The following is a 22,155-nucleotide window of genomic DNA, read 5'->3' as shown; positions in this document are numbered from 1 at the left end:
AATGCAGAGGTGAGGCACAAATGTTATGAAAAGATTTGTTTCATTTTCTTCCGAGAGTTTTGAGAACCTTGGACAGTTGAATGTTACGTTGCATTACATTATTCACCATCAAGAAGGACAAGGGCATCATGAAAACTCAAACACTTTTCTTAGTGACAAGGATGTCTCCCATGTGAACCACCAAAAGTAGACCACTCCATGAATCACGGTTCACAAAATGAAATAAATAAAACAATAATAAATGGACCACTCCCACGTCAGATAACAACCCTGCATGAGCAATTAAAGCCTCCATGCTTGGTTTACTCGTCAAAGTGCCAGTGATATGTGAGCTCTCAGACTTGTTAGCTTTATCATATATCACATTCCTAACACTATGCTGTCACGTCGCAAGAACAGTGGAATACTTCTTCTTGGAGTTGGAGTTTCCAACGGTGTTATTGGCCCACAAGACAAACTTACAGTTGTATTGTAAGCATGAATTTATTTCAATTTCTATCGCCATGCTAAGATTCTACTCTGTAGCCATCTCTTTTCTTTTTGGTTGATTCATTTACAAGAGAGAGAATGCGCTTTGCAATCTCAGCTGAGGCATTGGGGTTTGCAGCTTTCAGAGCCCTCTCAGACATGTCTTCCATCTTCTTCTGGTCCCCTGTCATGCATATTTTCAATGCCCAAAATTCAAATCAACAAACATGCAAGAGAAAAAAAGAAAAGAAAAGAAAAGGAGATGCATGTTGCTTAACTCAAACAGGTAAGTCCTGAATTTTGAAAATACAACAAACATGGTGAATTCATCATACAACAGCAACCAGTCAAAGTGTTGATCAGTGACAGATTATATTAATGGAAGAATTTGTAATTTCAAAATTAAGGTGTACTATAGAAGTCATTGCTACCTATGATGCAGATCTGAAAGTGGAGGGAAAAAGGACAGACAGCAAAAATGAAATTACTAGTGCAGCTTTTTAGGTTACTAAAATTTGGAGTAAGAAACAAGGAATGTCAGAAGATTGTTAGGTTTCACTTTACAGAAACGGTGAGACAGAAGGTTGGAACTTGGGGGCAAAGAATGCTTGAACTTGCTCTGAAAGATAAAAGATAGTAAATTATTATTTACTCTTTAAGACTTTAACCCTTTCCCAAACTTCAAGTTTCAATTCTGGTAGCCAGTTACTGCACTATGCTCAGAGTCTACAATTTAGAAGTTTACGACATAGGGCCATCATTAGTTGAAATATTGCCCCAACTCTGAGAACCTTAAACCTTTTAGAAATATAGTTATAGAACAAGAATTTTTCTAAGCACAAGTCTTACAAGATTATTGCCATTGGTATTGTTGTTTTTGGACATTAGTACAAGACTTAAGCAATAAGCTTCTTTACCCTTGAATATGTTCAACACTGAGCAATATAACAGGTCGTTGTTGAAAATACCAACAAATACTACCAGTTCAACCTTTAATTCTCTTGTGTTTGCACTCCAAACTTGGGTTGAGATCTTCTATATTACTAATGTAAATGCATCTTTATCTTTCTGATTTCCCATAAAAAAAGATTTACTAGGTGACATGACGACAGGGATCTGATTTCTTGATTTGTGGTTTCTTTATTAAAGCTTAATGAAAAATTGTGGAATGATTTTCAAACCAGAAAATTTTCAAGACACGTTTTGAAGATAAAGGTTACATACTTAAAATCTTTTCAATTGCAATGGCGAGTGTACTCGAGTCTAGCTCATCCTCAGTTATAACAGTCACACCAGCTAAGTCTGCCATCAAGGACGCATTTCTGAACTGATTCCCCTCAGAGAAATATGGCGAAGGTATCTGCAAATAATAATTCAACAAAAATGTCATCGTTTTCCTTTGTTATGAGCTGCAGATCCAACTTAAAAGGAAAAGTATATGCTTTTACACAGTATAATTGTTCAGCTCAATGCGTCTGAACTATTATTACATTCATTTTTAAATAAGAATCGGAATGAATAAAACAAACGAGTAAAAAACAAAATTTAACTACCAGGATTGATGGTTTTCCAGTTGCCAATATTTCATAGCAAGTCATTGCACCAGCTCTAGAAACAATCAAGTCTGCTGCTGCATATGCCAAATCCATACAATGCATGAACCTTCATAAAAGGGGATATGTCAGATAAGCTATCACTAAACCAAACCTCAGTTGCAAGTGAGATATAAAAGAATGCAGAAAAAACTAGTACTGACTTTTCATTTGAAAATGATGTCCATGATGACGACTAATTTTAAGGATTTTCATTGATGCTTTGTAAAATGTGGATCCTAATAACAGAAATCCTATATAAAGTATCCATTATATTGAATCAAGGAATTTTGAACTGGTCCTACATAAACACATTAAAACAGAAATCCCATTCATGTCAATTTCAAAATGCACTATGCACTAGCAGAGTGGTCTCGCACCAGGAAGCGCACTAACGATAATTGATTGGACTTTTTGATCATGAAGTGGGTTGAGTTTTGAAAAGTATTCAAGCAAAGAAACGATTTTCACATATCAACTCCAAAAAAATCCTTTTTTTCCTGTATTTCCGCAGCCAGAGTCATAACACTTGTAATAACAATTCCATGTAAAGATGTCACTTTGGAAAATTGAATAGTCAATTTTTGCGGAATTGTTATATAATATGTCAGATCACGTTCAATATTACCACACAATGGAACAGGGTAATCATGATTAGTTTCTCTCTGCAGAAGATAGTTTTACTCTGCTTTGTATTTAATTACTTGTTAGCTGCAGCTGTTACAGATTGGTGAGTATGTCACCGAAGTGAAAGGAGCAAGTGAGCAATTTGATAAATTCTACCCGTATTGCAACTAAACAGGGTCTGTTGCATGATCAAATAATGCTACTATGATCTATCAAAAAAATAGAAAATCAATCTCCCTCTTGTGAATATATCTGCATAGTTCCATGCAGTAGTCTTACAGAAAAGGCAAACGCAGTTACGAGTTTTGAGAAGCACTCACGGTGTCATATACAAGCGTGGATGACTCTTGACAAGGCTATCCATTTCATCAAAGGCTTCAACCCCAGTTTGCCATATAATACGCAAACCGCTATCCCGTCTCAGCATCTGATAGTACAAATTCAGCATCGCAATGTTAACTGAATTGGCGCCATAGGAGCCAGCAAGCACCAACAAAACCCTGCCACCACAATCCAAACCCGGAAAAAAATGACAGGTGGCGGTTTCCTTGGAGACGAGGTTCCTAACAGAGAATCTAACGGGGTTGCCACACACGAAACACTTGTTCCTGGGAAAACTGTCGAGGGTGGAGTTGAAAGCAACGAAGATGGCGTCGGCGAGGGGGGAGAGGAGGGTGTTGGAGAAGCCAGGGACGGAGTTGGGCTCGTGGATGACAACGTTGGTGCCTCGGAGCTTGGCGGCGAGGCAGGCCGGGAAAGAAACGTAGCCGCCAGTGCTGACGAGAACGTGGGGTTGGAAGCCTCGGAGGTGGCAGAGGCATTGGAGAAGAGAGTTGAAGAAACGGTGAGGGAAGAAGAAAGGGTTGGTGTCGGGTGGTGCGGGGACAGAGGCGAAGTCGTAGCCGGCGGAGGAGATTGCGGCGCTTTCCACGCTGTTGGGGGCGCCGAGGAAGAGAAACTGGCCGGTGGGGTTCAGGGATTTGAGCTCCTCCGCGATTGCCACCGCAGGGTAGATGTTGCTGCCGGTGCCGCCGCCGGCGAAGGCCACACGGAGAGGGTCGTTGGAGGTAGGTGATGAAGAGTGGCATGTGATGGAGAGCCTTGTGGGGTGGGTTGATGGTGGTGTTTGGAATCGGAAACTGCGAAAGGGTGTGGAGAAGAAGGAGAAGGAAACAGTGGTGGTGGCAGCCATTGACGCATGTGCTTGATCAAGTTGAAGATGACAACACTACCTCCATTCTACCATGTTTCAACTTTGTACTAGGAAAGTTTCAACTACTTTTTCTTTTAAGGAAAAGTTTTAACTACCTAGTCATTATTTACATGGTTAGAAGTTACAGTTATTTACCGTTATTATGGAGTGAAGATTAGAATAGTATGATTTTGACTTATAATATCACATGTCTATAATTAGGAAAATGTTATTTTCTCTAAACAATAATAAGATATTGAATTAAGTTATTTATTATAAAATTAATAAAATGAGTTATAGGTTAGTGGTATGATATTATAAGGTTATCAATCACATGGGTTGGGGAAGAAACTAATATTAGTTAAATGTTTAGGAATATGTGGTAGATATACTTTTTGTCATATAGTAATTAAAAAAATCTTCGGCGCGTTATTGACTAAATTATTTTAATTCTAAAGTATTATTCAAACAAATATTAGCAATTTTTTTCAAAAAAATATATTAAATAATTTATACGGTAAGATATAGTAAATTTAATTTCTTTAATAATAACTATAATTCTTTAAATGTAACTAAAAATAAATATATAAGTTATAATTCATCAATTATCATAAAAACTTTAACAAATTTATTTTCTTATATAAGAAAATACTCCTATAAACATAAAAAATCACTTATTTATAAGTTATAATATTTCCAAAAGTATTGTAGTATCCTCTATTTCAAACACGAAAAACGTTAACTGCCTAATCGTGGAACTTCACATTATTAATTAATTAAATTTAAATACATTATCATTTACAATTAATTTTAATTTTCCTTAAAATGTTGAAAAAATATTAAAAGTACGTGTACACTGAATTGAAATGGTAATTTAGTCAATGAAAGGTGACGTATGCAGTGTTGTTTAATGTGTGTGACTTTGACTTGTGAGAAACGACATAGCAGCATTATGAATTGAGTTCTGAATAATGTGTTTTGGGTTTAATTTATTAAAACTTATGAAATGATTATTATGTTTGTTTATTTAGTTACAAGTTAAACTCCTTTAAATTACTCGAGAAATACTTACTTGCTAAAAAATAAGATAATTATTTTAAGTAATATAATTATATTATTTGTAAGATTATTGTACTGAAAATTTAGTAAAAGAATGTTTTCAACCTATACACTACTTGAAAGCGTAATAATATCTAAATTACTTAGGCATTCAAATTATTAAATAGGAATCAATTTCATAATCAGGTATATATAAAAAGTATAATATTTTATGAAACTATCTAGATATTTTAGGACCTATCTAGATAATTCTCCATGGTTTTTTCTAATATTAAAATATCAATAATTATATGATGAATAAGTGACTAAAATACAGAACAAAATAAAAAATAGTTAAACTCCACTGAGTTTAAATTATATCTAAATTATTATAATATATATTGATAGAGAATCTCTTACTCTTTCTTGTATTTTTTTACTGTAACATTATAACTCTCATGAATATTATTTGATTTTTTTATTCTGAGTCACCTTGAAAATTTTAATTCATACTAATATTCCTAACAGCATTTGCACGTTCTATTGAACGATCCCTGTAATATTTTTTTCTTACAATGAAAATAAGAAACTGAAGATGAAAGATGCGATTAAAGAAAGAAGAATTAGAAAGTAGTAGAAAGAAAGCAGAGCCAGATTTCAAAAATGATAAGTGTTGGGAAATATTATATAAACAGAAACATGAACATCATATTTCATGGACGCTGTTGATACGTGGCTGACTTACATACCAGCCTGTCTTCACATTTAACATCGTTTTTCATTTTAATTTTCTAAATAATAATTTTTTTTCATTCCACTTAATTGTTTGGTTTGATAGGAAGAGTGTATAAAAGAGCCCTATAATTCTTTTTATTTGGCACTTAACTCGTGGATGGCAGACTTCTATGTAAGAAAAAAAAACATAAAAAATTATCAAAAATACCCAACATGATAACATGAAACCTGTTTAGTTTTTTGGTTTTTTTAGCCATTTGTCCATTTGTCACTCAAAATTTCTTACTCTGCCTTCTTCTTCAACTTATATTACTTTTCCAGTTTTTCATTTTCTTATTAGGTTTCAACTTATTCTTTAAAGTTTGTTTTTCTATTTTTTTTTGGGTAACTATCAAATTAAAAGCTAAGTCTTCTTTAACCATATTTCTTTTCGTCTCAGTGTTAAATGAAGTTGTTTTTGGTTATTATGTTATCCTTTTTAGCTTTATTTTTTAGTTTTTATATAATGAATTTTCAATTATTGTTTTGATGGAATGATCGGATTGAACATACTAGACAGTTAAATAAAATGATAAATAATTAAGCTGACATGATAGTTATGATGAACGAGTTGGTCAAGCTAGCTTGATGGACATACGACGAAATGACCAAGATAGACAGGTTGGTCAGGATGGAGATAATGGATTGGACTAACTAGATGACCGAGATGGATGAGTTGGCTGATCTATCAAAACTACCTTGAATAGGCGATATGGACAAAATGGTCAGACTGATAGGATGGTCGAATGGTCAGATTGGTTGTGATGGATAGACTGACGGAATTGCTAAGATCTATCGGTATATAGAATAAATAATATAATATGAAGAAGATGACGTTGGTTGTTAGTTTTAACTCCAAATACATCAACATTGGCTATTAAATTCATTGGATAAGACTTAGATTTCTTGAAATTAAATCCTAATGGTGGTATTAAATAATTGAGTTAGAAAAAAAATAGAGTAATTCAAAGAAATCAAAGTCATGACGGGAAAAATACCAATGAAATATATCAATATCTTTATTTTAAAACTTTAAAATAATAAATTTATAAAAAAAATATTTTTATTTAAAGTGAAAGTTATAAATTTATATTTGAATTCTCAATAAAAATAGAGCAATTTTAGCGAGCGTGTATAGTGTTTGTTTTTATGTTGAAATCAACATTAAAACCGATTCTTACTACAATTCGTTTCAATTATAAGTTGTGAAAAATGTCATTGAAATTTTATATTTTTTAAAACATTTAAATATATTAAATTTATATTTTTCTCATCTCGAATTATTTTACATTTTATTTAAATAAGGTAATTATTTTTTATTTGATAAAGTATTTAAATTATTATTAAATGTAAAAAATTATTTAAATATTAAGAATGTTAATAATTAAAAAAATATCTATATTGATAATATTTTATAGTGAATATTAATTGATATTATTTTTTAGTCAAAGTTTGAGTTAATCATAAATGATATTGACTAAACTTTTTCTCCATTAATGTCAGTCAATATTATTTTCAGCTAACGGTGACAATAATTTTAAGTTGACATGAATTAAGTATATTTTTATTATATTGTTAATAGTGATTTTTTGCCTACTTTTTTTTTTATCAAGGTTAGGTTGATATTTTTTTTCTAATCAATATTATAAAAAGGAAATTCTAACAAACTTATTGATAAATAAATTAACGGTGAAAAAGATCTAATTGATATGTGTCTTAAATTAGGTTCTCTAAATTAACGGTGAAAACAGTAATTAACAACAAGAGAAAAACAATATTAATCTACAACAAATATAAAACCCTAACAATTAAAAAAACTTAATAATATAAAAAACTCAGTCAACATTAAAAGAAAGTAATAGTCATTCCAATGTTTCAATTTTAGTCAAAATGATAAGGTTCCAATTAAAATAAAGTTAAAAAAATAAAAAATAAAAAATAAAAAATAAAAACAGAAAATAAAAAATATAAACTATTATAAAAAATTCTTATTTATTAGTCAAAATTTAAAATAAGTTAATTTAAATAATTAAATTACTCGTAAAATTATGATTTTTGAATTTCTTAAACATCGTCTTTTGTTCTAATATATGAAAATCTATAAAAACGTATTATTATTTTTATTTTTTAAAATTTATCATCCAAATGTACTAAGTAGGTAGTAAAAATAAATGTTAAAAATTAGAAAATTATAAAACATGACCTTTCTGTATAGTTTCAAGTCTACATTTTAAGTGGCAAATAAATGCTAAGACAGAGTCGTACCAAAGTCAACGCAAATGTTCATGTTTCTGTTTATAAATTTCACAGCATGCATCGTTTTGAAATCTGACTTTTAAAAATGGCTCTGCATTCTTTCTACTACCTTCTCATTCTTCTTGCTTTTATCACATCATTTTCCTTCACTCACGTCAATGCAGGTTCGTCTTCATTCCTTATTTTCATAGTGTTTTTCTTTTTATAAAAGTAAATCTAATTACAATTTAAATATTTAACTTTTTCAGGCATTTACGATAATTTTTAAAAATAAATTATTATTATTTCTACTCTACTCAACCGATGTTATTTAAGCAAGAGATAAAATTTAAACAATAATTTCTTTTTTCATGTTTTTGATAAGAAGTGATTTTTAAGCTTAACTTATTCTCACTGTGATTTTTAAAGTGAGATTTGCATCTTATAAATTAGTTTTATTTTTAGTGGACTTTCAATAAAATATTTATTATTATTTTTTCAATAAATTGCATCAATTTTTTCACAAAAATAATTATAATTATTTTTAACAGAGTTGGAGATTAAAAGAAAGCTTGGGAGGCTACCAAGGCCACCTCCACCTCCGATAGCAGCTCCGGGTCCCGGCACCTTCTCTATTTCCCATAACTTCTCCAAAGATCCATTTTGGTAAATAAGGATTATATTTTATTTATATATTATGATAATTTAATATGATTTAAACTTAATGGAATTTAACTATTTTTTCATAGAGTAAATTATATATTATAATAATTCATAGAGTAAAATATCCATTTGTTCTTATAAGTTTAATCGGTTTAACTTCTTTTAACAAAATAAATAAGTCATGGTTTTAATAAACAAACAAATATAGTTTTATTTTTACTGTCTGACCAAAACTGAATTCATAATGCTTGTAAAGGTTTCACAGCTCATCATGTCCTCACAAGTCAAACTCACAAACATTAAATAATATATTAGTTCTAATATTTTATCGAGATTTTTAAGAAATTAAAAGTTAAATATAAATGATAATGTATTTAAATTTTAAATATGAAAATTTTTCTAATTAACTTGCAAATAGGGCTATAAATGTGAATGCAATTTTTCATTTTTATAAACCATACATGTTAATCCAATTGATCTTTAATAACTAATGAAAAACAAGTGTTCATCTTGACTTTAATTTTTCATTGGTTTTCTCGAAGTTTGACTTTGCTGAATGCAAATTTTCTTTGTTTTTGGACAGAGTCAGAGGTTTCAAGGAAGCTTGCGAAATTACTATTCTCACCTCCTCCACCTTGTCCAAATGTACGGCACATGATAAAAACCAAAAAAAAAAACATATTTTTGGTTCTTTGGAATGCTATGGTTGCATTATGATACAACTACAATTCAGTATTATCAATTGATATAAGCAGTTTTGTTTTTCTTAATTTTTTTATATGTGAAATTATGTTGTTTGGAACGTGGATTTAGCAATTTAAGTAGAGGTGTTAATATTAGTTAATCCCAATGTGTTTACAAGTTCAGATTCTAAAAATTATGGTTTGAATCGGACAGGTCAATTTGGTTGAATTGCCAAAGAATACACACCAGACTAGTAATTTATGGTTCAAGCATATAGAATATAATTGACTTGATATATATATTTTTTATATTTTTCTTTTAAAATTAATATAGATTAAAAATGAGTTAACTTGACTTAGATACGTCGGATTAATAAAATCAAGTCCGAAAAATTGACATAAAATCCATTTAATTAGCAACTCCAATTTAAGAGATTGAAAAATAAAATGTCGTTACTTGTTACTTTTAGTTCCAAAAACACCAAATAATTAGGTTTAAGACTTAAATTTTTTGAAATTGAATCCTAATAATTGTTTTTCAAGGATTTGAAATTAATATTCACAAATTTAATATTTTTTAATTTGATTGAACGTGTTTTATGCATTTACACTAAAAACAAATTTTACTTCCTACTTTGACCATATATATATATATATATATAGCCACGCGTTTTCTGGTGTGAAATTCAAACCTTTCCCATGAAACTAAGATAGATGTTCATATTTTTGTGGTTATAAATACCTGCGAGCATGAATCATTTTGTGTATCCGGCTTTTAAAGATAAAAGATGGGCCTGCATTCCTTGTTCTATTACTTTTTCATTCTTCTTGCTGTAATAGCATCCTTTTCTTCCACTCAAGTTAATGGAGGTTTGTCTTCGTTCCTCTGTTTCATATCATAGTATTTTTCTTTTCATGAAAGTGAAAACCTTAAAATCCACGTGTTACACACCAACCATGTAACACGACATCATTAATGCAAAAACTCACCATAACCTTTTTTTTTTCTGTTGTTGTTGTGAACAGAGTTGGAGATTAAGAGAAAGCTTGGCGTCCAACCAATTAAACCAAAATCTCCTATGACCGCTCCTAATCCCGGCGCCGGTCATCATTAGAAAATGAATTTTAAATTTACCTCAATTCTAAGTAATCCAATTGTAAGTTTGTTTCCAAGCATTTATTTTTCTCCAACTTACTTCTCAATAAGTAAGATAGTGCAATAATTCCTACAAATAGTAATATATTCCAAAGTTTAAGTATATGTGTTTTAATTATTTATAGTTGTTTCTTATTTTTTTTATTAAAAATAGTTGGTGAAGCAATTATAAAAGTATTTTAAAATAATTAAAGATAAAGATTTTAACTCATTTGAATAATTTTTTAATCAACACATTTTTAATATGATTCTAGTATTTACAAGAAGTAGAACTTCTAAATGTGCAAAAAACAGACTTTTGTTTTTTATTTTTATTAAGAAAGCTTTGCAGATAAATAAATTGTTATAGAATTATTAAAGGATTTGTTGTATGTAATATTATACCTCTGAGTTATTCAGTCTTGATGACAAAGTTCATTATTATCTTTTATTATTTCTCATTAAAGTTAGATAGTTCAAAAAATATTATATATAAATATTTTGTAATTTTTAAGGAATTGAGAAATTGTTCCTATGTAACAATAATGTAGATATTATTATACTTTCAAGTAATATGTAGGTTCAAAAGATTTTTTATTAAAATTTCAGTACAATAATTTTATACATAATATATTTATAGTTGTGAAATTTCTGGTTATTTTTAGCAAGTAAATATTTCTTAATGTAGAGATTTTAATTTATTTTAACTAAATAAGCAAATATATAAGTCATGCCATAAGTTCTAATAAATAAATGACAGCTCTATTTCACGTTCTGACTCAGAAGTAAATTCATAATGCAGCTAAAGGTTTTGATTTTGTCATATAATATAAACCATACCATTAATTTTCTGGTTCAAACATTTCAAATCTACAAATCTAATTGAGTTGACTTGTTAACAGATTAAATCGAAATAATGAGTTATAAAAGATTAAGCCAGATCCAATCTATTTAATTAGCACCTCTCATTTAAGTGATTTAATAATAATAATAAAATTATTGCTCAACTCCGACGAGCCTGAATGAGCTCCGATAGTTGATTTGAAATGCAGATGTTCATATTTTTCTGCTTTTAAAAATGGGTCTGCATTCCTTCTTCTACTTCAAGGTACTGCAGGTTTGTCAAATATTTTAAATATTTTTATATAAAAAAAAAACTAACTATATTAAAAAGAATGATAACTATTTATAAATAAAATTTTCATTTGTGGCATTTTTGTAAATATTTACATAATTATAAACCTTAATTTTTTAAAGAATTGATGTTTATATTTTTTTAAATAATTTTAAAAATGTTACTAGTGATATTTTTGTAAATATTTACACAATTATATATTTCGATTCTTTAAAGAATCGATGCTTATTCATTTGTTAGGATTAAAATTATATTTTTATTAAAGTTTTTTCATTTGCACCACATGAGTTCTTCACTGCAAGAGCCACTTTGTTTCATTCCTCATTGTAGTCAATGCGAAGTGTGTCGTCACGTTATCACTACGAGCATCTATTTTCTTTTTATTTCGAAAGTGGTTAGAGGTTCGTTCTTTCGTCTTGCATCTTTTTTTTGTTTCATAATTCGTTTTCTTAATGTAAATTTTTTAATCTTTTTTGTTCATTGTGGAGGTGGAAAAAGGTAATTGTGGCTTTGTTAGTTGATGGAGAGCACGATGATTTTTCGATAAAAAATACGTAAGAAAGGAAAGAAATTCATTTTTTTAAATATAAAAGTAGACTTTTCTTATTAAAAGAGGAATTAAAACATAAAATAAAAAATAAATTTATGTTATGAACTGAAATTCAAAATTATATATTTTTTTACCTCGCTTAAATATACTTTTGTTAGAATTGAAATATAAAGTCTAAAATAATCGGTGCAAAAGCCCTTACCTCCGTTAGTGTAGAGACAAGTCACAATGTCAACAAATACATTGATAAACATAAATTCAAGAAAAACATCACAAGGACATATAGTGGCAGAAAAACCTCACATGCAACTTAGATGAATTGCAAAAGACAAAGAAAATGGCAAAAAAACTAACTTACCAGAATGGAAAAATTGAACAGTTGATCTTGTCAAGCTAAAATAAGATTTTCTAAGTTCTCAAACAAAATAATGTCATTTGAGTTATATATTGAACAAAAAATTAAATAAATAATTAAAATATATATAAAAAATTTCATATTTAAAACATAATTATTTTCTATTAAGTTATCCACATTATTTTATCTGGTAATATATAGTAACTTAAAGTTGAATTACTGAAAGAATTGAACATCGTAAGCAAGATATTCGTAGTAATCGCATGCATGAAAGGTAAAGTCAATTTTTTTACTTATAAATATTTGTCGTTTCTTATATTTATCATTAAATATTTTAAATTAGATCACAGAATCATGGCACGGTAGCCTTCCCTAAAACCCAGCCAATTTTAGTTTTCTAATAGCTTTTCGATAAATTGGTGTTGATAAGTTGAATATACATGACAAACCATGAATTTAATGTTTTATAGATTTAAGTTGAATCCATTGTCAAATTTATTCGTATAATACATTGTGGCAAATTTTTCTTTACATATATTTTTCAACAAGTTCAAACATCCTTTGAACTAATAAAAAAGTTCAATTTCCCACGCCTATTTGTTTTGTTTATTTTTGTCTTATAAATTTGATCAATTATCTTAGATTTACTCCTAAGATAGAATTTTAACATTCATAATAAAATAAAGAGTGTACAAAAAAAAAGCATAGACATGGACAAAGAAAGATTAAGAAAATGATTTGAATAATTTCCATATATTATATTATATATATTTCGTATTGACTAAAAATAAAATAAATTGATGATGTATAATAAATATAAATATTATATTTTAAGAGAATCACTAAGGGGTAATGCAGGGCTGCCAGCTTTTATCAGTTGACGATTTTTATTTTAAGTTTATCAGTGTTAATACTTCATATTTAATGATTAATTTAACAGTCTTATACCAACCCACTTGGGATATGAAGATAGGTTTTTTGAAAGTTGATGAGTTTTCCTGCTCTTATTTTATTAAACGTTGGTTCCGTTATTGTGCTATTACAGACATAGCCACGCGTTTTCGTAGTTTCTGTGAAATTCAAACCTTTGCTATGAAACTAAGAAGATGTGGAATTGTCCAAAAACGGTATAATAAAAAATAGATTGTTCATATTATTTTTGTGGTTATAAATATCTGTGAGAATGATCATTTTCTATATCTGGCTTTCAAAGATAAAGATGGGTCTGCATTCCTTCTTCTACTACCTTCTCATTCTTCTTGCTTTAATAGCATCCTTTTCGTCCACTCAAATCACTGCAGGTTTGTCTTCATTCCTATTTTTCATATCAGTCTTTTTCTTTCTTCAAAGTGAAAACCTTAAAATCCAAATGTTACACACCAACCATGTAATAAAACATCATTAATGCAAAAAAAAAAACACAAAATCACGGTTTGTTTTCCATAGTAGACAAAAATCAAGGAAATATCACGAGAATAGGAAAAAAAAATTAATTACGAAAATAGGCAAGTCGTGAGGGGTCAGACGACTTTTAATGAAGAAGTCGTGTCCCTCTGCACGACTTCACACGGTTCACTTGACCAGTGTTGAAGTCGTGCACCCCAAAAACGACTTTATGTCGTTGTAATCAATTACCAATCACTGTAATCGATTATTAAGTCGTCAACCCCTTTACAACTTCATTAATTTTATTATTTTTTAGTGAAAAAAAGACGTGGTAATCGATTACAGTGATAGATAATCGATTACAATGACATGAAATCGTTTTTGGAGTGCACGACTTTAATATTGGTCAAATGAATAGTGTGAAGTCGTGCAGGAGGCACGACTTCTTCCTTAGAAGTCGTCTGGGCCCCTCACGACTTCCCTTTGATCCAAAAATTGTCCATTTCTGTAATATTTAAAGCAAATTTACCTAGTTTCATAGAAAAGCCCAAAATCACCAATAATCTTTTTTTGTTGTTGTTGTCAACAGAGTTGGAGATTAAGAGAAAGCTTGGCAAGATACCAAATGGACCAGGATCTCCCATGGCCGCTCATAATCCCGGTGCCGGTCATGGAAAATAAATTTTAGATTTACCTCAATTCTACATAATTGATTTGAAAAATAAAATTTATATTTTGTAATTTTAAACTTTGTATCAGTGAGCGTAATAAATATATTCATATAATGGATATTATAAGGCTTATTTAAACAATCAGTGGGCAAACTTATATAATATATGTGTTTAGAGAGAGTTGTGTAATAAATGATGTTTAAACTTTTTTAATCTATTTGATGAGACTCATTTAGTATGGATAGACTCATCTAATATGGATTGTTAGACTTATCTAATTATATATAGATTCGTTTAATATATTGTTATACTTGTTTAATCAACATATTTTTTGACTCGTATAATCAATGTATAAAATGACTTATCTAATATTTTTTGTATAATGATATAATTAGTATATGAATATAATTGTTTAATTAATACATCAACAAATTTTTCTAGTGTGTATTGTTAGACTCATATAATGTTACACTAATATAATATTTGCTGCTAGATTAGTTTAATTAATGTGTGTATTCCTAAATTAATCTAATAAGAATATAAATACATTGATGATATATTTTAAGATAATTAATTTGTTATTTTTTATCTTTTATTTCAATATTACAAAAGTCATAAGCTCTTTCGTTTAGAAATTAAAAATAGTAAAATATGAATTCAAAGACTATAAATCGAAATTTATAATATTTACCACTACAAAAACTGCGTATAACATCACACGTATAACATCTCATAACATAACTAACGTAAAAAATGATCGGTGACAATTTTGTAAATAAAATAGCCTTATAGACATCGACTACTAGCTCCCCCGACGTCTTAACGTCGGTTCTCCCGAGACCAGACATCAAATCCTCTGCTAGAAGCTGCAAAATCATAACTAAAATGTCACTTTTTCAAACATTGGACGTCAAACATAGGAGGGACTGACGTCTAATGTGTATTAGACGTTGGATTCCCTTCCCTGGATGTCAATAAGCTGCGAAAATACTTCAAAAGTGATACAAAAATGAATTTTTTTAGCAATTAAACGTCGGTAGAGGAGGGAGATGTCAAATGCCCTTTTAAACCCAAAAACCCAAAACGTGAACTTCATTTTCTTTTGCGTTTTCGTTTGAATTTTTGCTTGGTTCGCGTTCGCTATTGCTGCTGCAAGATATGTTTGATTGATTTTCTTCCAATTAATTTATTTTGCACCACAATTAACTTTAATTTGCATCGATTAAATTCTGTTTATACTGATTAAGTTTTGTTTGCACCAATTATTTTTGGTTTATGATGGAGTTTTTGTGTGCAAGTGCACATAATTAGAATTAACATATTTGATATATGAAATATGTTCAAACGTCTCTATACCCATTTATTTCCTTAATTTTTTTAAGCATAGTTTTAGTATGAATTATTTGGATTAAACTTTAATATGTAAATGTTGTTGGGCACCTATTTAAGTTAGATAGTTTCATAAAGTATTATACTTTATATACACCGGATTATGTTGTTCCCATTTAAAATAACTTGAATATTTATGAAATTTTGATATCATTATATTTCAAGTAATATATGTTAAAAATATTTCTTTATTAAATTTCCAGTACGATAATTTAAAAGTCATCTCCATGACAATACTCCCAAACACTTATAGATCACTATGGAATTACTCAGATATATAGCCTTCTCAACCAAAAAAATCCTGCATCTTTTAGTTTTTGTTTAGGAGAACTAGAGAGTATAATGAATTTGTGCAGAATTTTACAGCTTATGCAGGTCCATGTTCTTAACAAATTTCATATGGTTTTAGCGCTCAACAAAATATTAGTCACATATTCAAAATGTATATATTAAAAAAATTTCCTTTAATTTTATTTCTAATAAAATTAAAATATTCAAAACATCAAATTTATCATACTCATACATAAAAATAACTATATTTCCTTACTGATCGAACCACTTTTTAAAGTTCTCTAACAGCAAAATGCCTTTTAACTTGTAAGTTCCTCTTTCTACACCTAAAAAATAAGCTAGAATGATTTGACCATACCAACAAATTCATTGATTAACAGATATTTAAGAAAAACATTACAAAGACACATGCAAGTAGAAAAACCTCACATGCAACCTAGGTGAATTGAAGAAGACCAGAAAATGGTGAAAAACTTACTTATCCCAACAGAAAAATTTGTTAAAGAAAACTTAAAGTAAAAGAAAAAAAACTCTTAGAGAATAATTTCTATTTATACTTAAATATTTTATTATTAATATTATTGAGTTTCGCTAATATAATTTTTATCAATTATCTTAGATTTACTCTTAACATAGAATTTTAACATTCATGATAAAAGAAAGAGTGTAAAAAAGAAGAAGCAGATGGACAAAGAAAGATTAAGAAAATGATTTGATTAATTTCCATATATTATAATATATATAATATGACAGAGATTTTATATTGATTAAAAATAAAATAAACTTTTGATATATAAATAAATATAAGTATTATATTTTAAGTTAACTCTTTAACATAGTTTGAGAATAATGTAGATTTTATATCTAAATAAGTTTATTATTTGTTAAAGTAGAATATTTGATATGTTGATATTTATATTAAATCAATAACAATAAATATAATATTAAATAGGAAAGACGTATTAAAGATTCTATATTAAATAAATAAAATATAAATATTAAAGTTGATTTGTATGGTATAAACACTTGCTCGTATATAAAAAGAAAATAACAAACACAGAAACAGAAGTTGAAACCGAAGAAGAAAAGCAGCATCACGTATGATCAGAGAATCACTATGCAGTAAAGCAGGGCTGCTAGCTTTTATCAGTTGAAGATTTTTATTCTAAGTTTATCAGTGTTAATACTTCATATTTAATGATTAATTTAACAGTCTTATACCAATTCACGTGGGATCCGAAGAGAACTTTACTTAAAGTTGATGAGTTTTCACACCTAATTTCGTAGTTACTGTGAAGTTCAAACCTTTGCTATGAAACTAAGAAGAAGATGTGGAATTCTCCAACAAAAACGGTATAATAAAAAATAGAGATGTTCATATTATTTTTGTGGTTATAAATATTCTGTGAGAATGGATCATTTTCTATATCTGGCTTTTAAAGAGAGAGATGGGTCTGCATTCCTTCTTCTACTACCTTCTCATCGTGCTTGCTTTAATAGCATCCTTTTCGTCCACTCAAATCACTGCAGGTTTGTCTTCGTTCCTCTTTTTCATATCAGTCTTTTTCTTTTCTTCAAAGTGAAAACCTTAAAACCCAACACGAACCATGTAATAAAACATCATTAATGCAAAAACTACCCCAAAATCACCATAACCTTTTGTTGTTGTTGTGAACAGAGTTGTTGTTTAAGAGAAAGCATGGGCCGCTAGCATCTGGACGAGAATCTCCCATGGCCGCTAATAATCCCGGTCCCGGTTCTGATTAGAAAATAACTTTTAGTATTGAGATATAGACTAGTTTTAAACTCGTACCAGTGAACGTAATAACATATGTATTGTAAAACCTATTTAAGCAATAAGTGGATAAATTTATCTATTATGTGTTTAGAAAGAGTTGTCTAATCAATGTTGTTTAGACTTTTTTATATTGCGTTTCATTATACTTATTTTTTAATCAATAAATCTGATGTGTATAATCTATACCTAGACTTATTTAACGAGTATTTTTAAACTCGTTTATCAATATATTATAATGATTCGTAGAATTTTTTTTCCTATATTCATTTAATCATTGTATGGATAAATTCATCTAATATCTATGATTAGACTCGTCTAATTATGTATCGACACACTTGTTTAATATTTCGTTGTTATACTCACTTAATCAACATATTTTTTGACTCATATAATCAATGTATAAAATGACTTATCTAATATTTTATGTATAATGATATAGTTAGTGTATGAATATAATTGTCTAATTAATGTATCAACAAATTTTTTAGTGTATTATTAAACTCATCTAATATTTTTCTTATACTACTACTAGATTCGTCTAATTAATGTACATTTAATGTGTATTCCTAAATTAATCTAATAATAATATAAATACATTGATGATACATTTAAGATAATTAATTTGTTATCTTTTATCTTTTATTTCGATATTACTAAAGTCACAAGTTCTTTTATTTAGAAATTAAAAATAAAAAAATATGAATTCAAAGATTATAAATCCAAATTTACAATATTAAAAGAGTATTTCCATTTAGCCTATTATAAATATAATTATTTAAAATCTTATATGAAGTTATACATACATATTATTAATAATGTTAATTTTTTATTAAATAATACAAGTTTACTTTTACAAACTAAAAATATAAAGAATATTGAAAAGTAAGAATATTTATAGTATAATTTAGGCTTAATTACCTACTTAGTCCCCATGTTAGGAGGTAATTTTCTGTTTAGTACCCGGTTTTAAAAATGTAGGCATTTGGTACCTATGTTTTGAAATTTGTATCAATTCAATCCTATCCAGTTAACGGCGTTATAATTGATGCGAGAAATTAAGGACGTTAATGAAGATGCATTCAAACATTTGATAACTATTCCACCCAAGCTATGCATTCAAACATTTGATAGCTATTCCACCCAAGCTATGCATTCAAACATTTGATAGCAATTCCACCCAGGCTATCATTAACGTCCTTAATTTCTCGCATCAATTATAACGCCGTTAACTGGATAGGATTGAATTGATACAAATTTCAAAACATAGGTACCAAATACCTACATTTTTAAAACCGGGTACTAAACAGAAAATTACCTCCTAACATGGGAACTAAGTAGGTAATTAAGCCTATAATTTAATATAAAAATGATGTAATTTTTTATTGAAAATAAGAAAAAATTATTATCACATTTTTTTACATATTATTACGTAAGAAATAATAGTAAAATATATACTTTTAATTAATATAAAGAATGACTAGACTTATTTTTTTCGATACCCATCTAATCAATCTATAAATAATAAAATTATTATTAGGATTAACATATTTGATATATAAAATATGTTCAAACGAACATATTTGAAACGAGGACATGACGAGTATAGAGATATCTATTATTGTTGCTATACCCATACTAGTGTAAAATAAGGTTACAAGCTATAGCACTCAATGTTAGTAAACAAAAAAAATCAACATTAAAAAAGATCGGTGACGTTGTTATACTTAAATGCAATAACTTAAACGTCTAAAAGGATTAATGTTTGACGTTATTAACTTAATGACGTCTGAAACCATAAAACCGACATCCTTTAATATTGGTTAAACCCATCTTCGACGTTAAACTATACCCTGAGTAAAAATTTAACGTCCGCTTAGACAATTGCATACGTTCATACCAAAATAAATTTATTTGAAACTTTCCTTATATTCCTTACAGTTTCACTTCCCAAAAAGAGTTTTTGGATCCTTTGTAAAACTTACACCTCCATTCACCAAACTTTCATTTCCCTAAAGAACTTTCGGAACCAACATCCATATTGTTAACTTTCTATCTCTTGATCTCTATTAACTCCTTCAAGTTCACAAAAAGCAAGACTTTTCTTTGTCACTGATTCATCCTCTTTAGAATTAATTTTTGTGAACCTTGAAGATGTGATAGAAATTTAGAGGCCATGAGTTAATAGATCTGGATTTCAAACAGCTTCTCCATTTTACATAACATCTACTTCGTTTGTTGGTTTGATTTTCATTTTTGTGCATAGATTTTTTTAATAATGGAGTTCCTTTTGAAACCCTCACAGGTAATTGACGTCGGATTAACGTTGATCGATGCTAACGTCCGACTTCAAATTTGTAGTGTGATTCATTTTTTAAATTTTCTAAAGATGTTTTTAATAGAAAGATTTCATAACATTTTGCTATAAAATCTGATCATAAAAAAATCTTCAAGAAAATTAAAAAAATGAACTAATTTTAATATGATCAAGATGGAGACTCTATTAAATCAAACTATGCAATGGTAGTGATATTTGTTAAAAATGTTTCACCATTAAACATATGGTAAACCATGATTTTAAGTTTTCTGAAGATTCCCCTTTCAGTAAGATTTCATCACATTTCTATCCTTCAAAATGCATTTTCTTGTCTTATGTGCACTTTGAAATCCAAGACAACAAATTGTTATTTGAAGAAGACAAATGCTTTGGGAAGGGAAGAAAAATCTCCAGGAAAACTTAAAAATAGATCCTAATATGTTCAATAGAAAAACAATTTTGAACCAACTTAAGAAATGAAAATTGTATTTGTATGATGTCGAACTATTGTTAAGCTTGACGCAACTCCTCGTTGGTAACAACACTGTAATTAATGCTTTGCCCCTGACTAAATTCACATCGAACAATTGCACACTTCGACGTCAACGCCTTCGTCCATAACAACACTGTAATTAATGCTTCCAACTACAATTTTCTAAGTTCTTACTTTGTCTTTTTGAGTAATATATTGAAAAAAAAAATTACATTTAAATAAAAAATTAAAAAATATATACAAAATCTCACATTTAAAACATATTTATTTTCTATTAAGTAATCCACATTATTTTATCTGATAATATATAGTAACTTAAAGTCGAGTTAATGAAAGAATTGAACCTCGTAAGGTATTCGTAGTAATCGCATGCATGAAAGGTAAAGTCAATTTTTTTGCTTATAAATATTTGTCATTTCTTATATTTATCATTAAATATTTTAAACGCAAATTAGATCAAGCATCATGACACAGTAGCTTCCACTAAAACCCAGCCAATTTTAGTTTTTTTTAATAGCTTTTCGATAAATTGGTGTTGATAAGTTGAATATACATGACAAACCATAAATTTAATGTTTTATAGATTTAAATTTAATTTGAGTCAAATTACTCATATAATAAATTGTGGCAAATTTTTCTGTACCTATATTTTTCAACAAGTTCAAACATCCTTTTAACTAATAAAAAAGTTCGATTTCCCACGCCTATTTGTTTCGTTTATTTTTGTCTTATAAATTTTATCAATTATCTTAAATTTACTCCTAAGATAGAATTTAGCATTCATAATAAAAGAAAGAGTGTACAAAAAGATAGACATGGACAAAGAAAGATTAAGAAAATGATTTAATTAATTTCCATATATTATATTATATATATAACGTCACAGATATTTCGTATTAATTAAAAATAAAATAATTTGATGATGTATAAATAAATATAAATATTATATTTTAAGTTAACTCTTTAACATAGCATAGAATAACGTAGATTTTATATCTAATAAAATTTATTATTTGTTAAAGTAAAATATTTGATATGTTGATTTTTATATTAAATAAATATCAATAAATATAATATTAAATAGGAAAGAGGTATTAAAGATTCTATATTAAATAAAATATAAGATAAATATTAAAGTTGATTTCTATGGTATAAAAAAAAAGAAAATAGCAAAACAGAAAAAGAAGTTGAAACGGAAGAAAAAAAAACAGCATCAGGTTTATCAGTCGTATGATCAGAGAATCATACTACGCTGTAAAGCAGGGCTGATAGCTTTTATCAGTTGAAGATTTTTATTTTAAGTTTATCAGTGTCAATACTTCATATTTAATGATTAATTTATCAGTCTTATCCAATGCACTTGGAT

The 22,155-nt window shown here is 28.3% G+C and overlaps 1 protein-coding gene and 1 long non-coding RNA gene across 2 annotated transcripts; one reads left to right on the top strand and one right to left on the bottom strand.

Annotated features, from left to right (window-relative positions):
* Positions 1-23: 23 nt before the first annotated feature.
* On the bottom strand, positions 24-4,159 carry LOC124831998 (UDP-Glycosyltransferase superfamily protein). Its single transcript, XM_047306102.2, has 4 exons — positions 3,008-4,159; positions 2,022-2,130; positions 1,693-1,828; positions 24-652 (listed from the first exon to the last, which is right to left on the bottom strand). Exons 1-4 carry the CDS (start codon positions 3,877-3,879, stop codon positions 507-509), a joined length of 1,263 nt encoding a protein of 420 aa, XP_047162058.2. The 5' UTR covers positions 3,880-4,159; the 3' UTR covers positions 24-506.
* A 5,894-nt stretch (positions 4,160-10,053) lies between these two features.
* Positions 10,054-10,531, top strand: LOC148205320 (uncharacterized). Its single transcript, XR_015786925.1, has 2 exons — positions 10,054-10,142; positions 10,299-10,531. It is a non-coding gene; the product is annotated as an uncharacterized LOC148205320 (long non-coding RNA).
* The last annotated feature ends 11,624 nt before the right edge of the window (positions 10,532-22,155 follow it).

Source organism: Vigna umbellata, chromosome 1, assembly GCF_029865625.1.
Source record: "Vigna umbellata cultivar VRB3 chromosome 1, Vumbellata_1.0, whole genome shotgun sequence".
Classification (NCBI taxonomy): Eukaryota; Viridiplantae; Streptophyta; class Magnoliopsida; order Fabales; family Fabaceae; genus Vigna; species Vigna umbellata.
Note: the sequence above shows the minus strand (reverse complement) of the source record. Positions and strands in the feature narration are given on the sequence as shown.

What these genes read in the sequence shown, in the direction of transcription:
- LOC124831998 (XM_047306102.2), bottom strand. Translation starts at nt 3,879, where the DNA reads ATGGCTGCCACCACCACTGTTTCCTTCTCCTTCTTCTCCACACCCTTT. An exon ending in CCACGCTTGTATATGACACC is followed by an intron (nt 2,131 to 3,007) that starts GTGAGTGCTTCT and finishes CCTTTTATGAAG; the next exon opens with GTTCATGCATTGTATGGATT. An exon ending in CTGGAAAACCATCAATCCTG is followed by an intron (nt 1,829 to 2,021) that starts GTAGTTAAATTT and finishes TATTATTTGCAG; the next exon opens with ATACCTTCGCCATATTTCTC.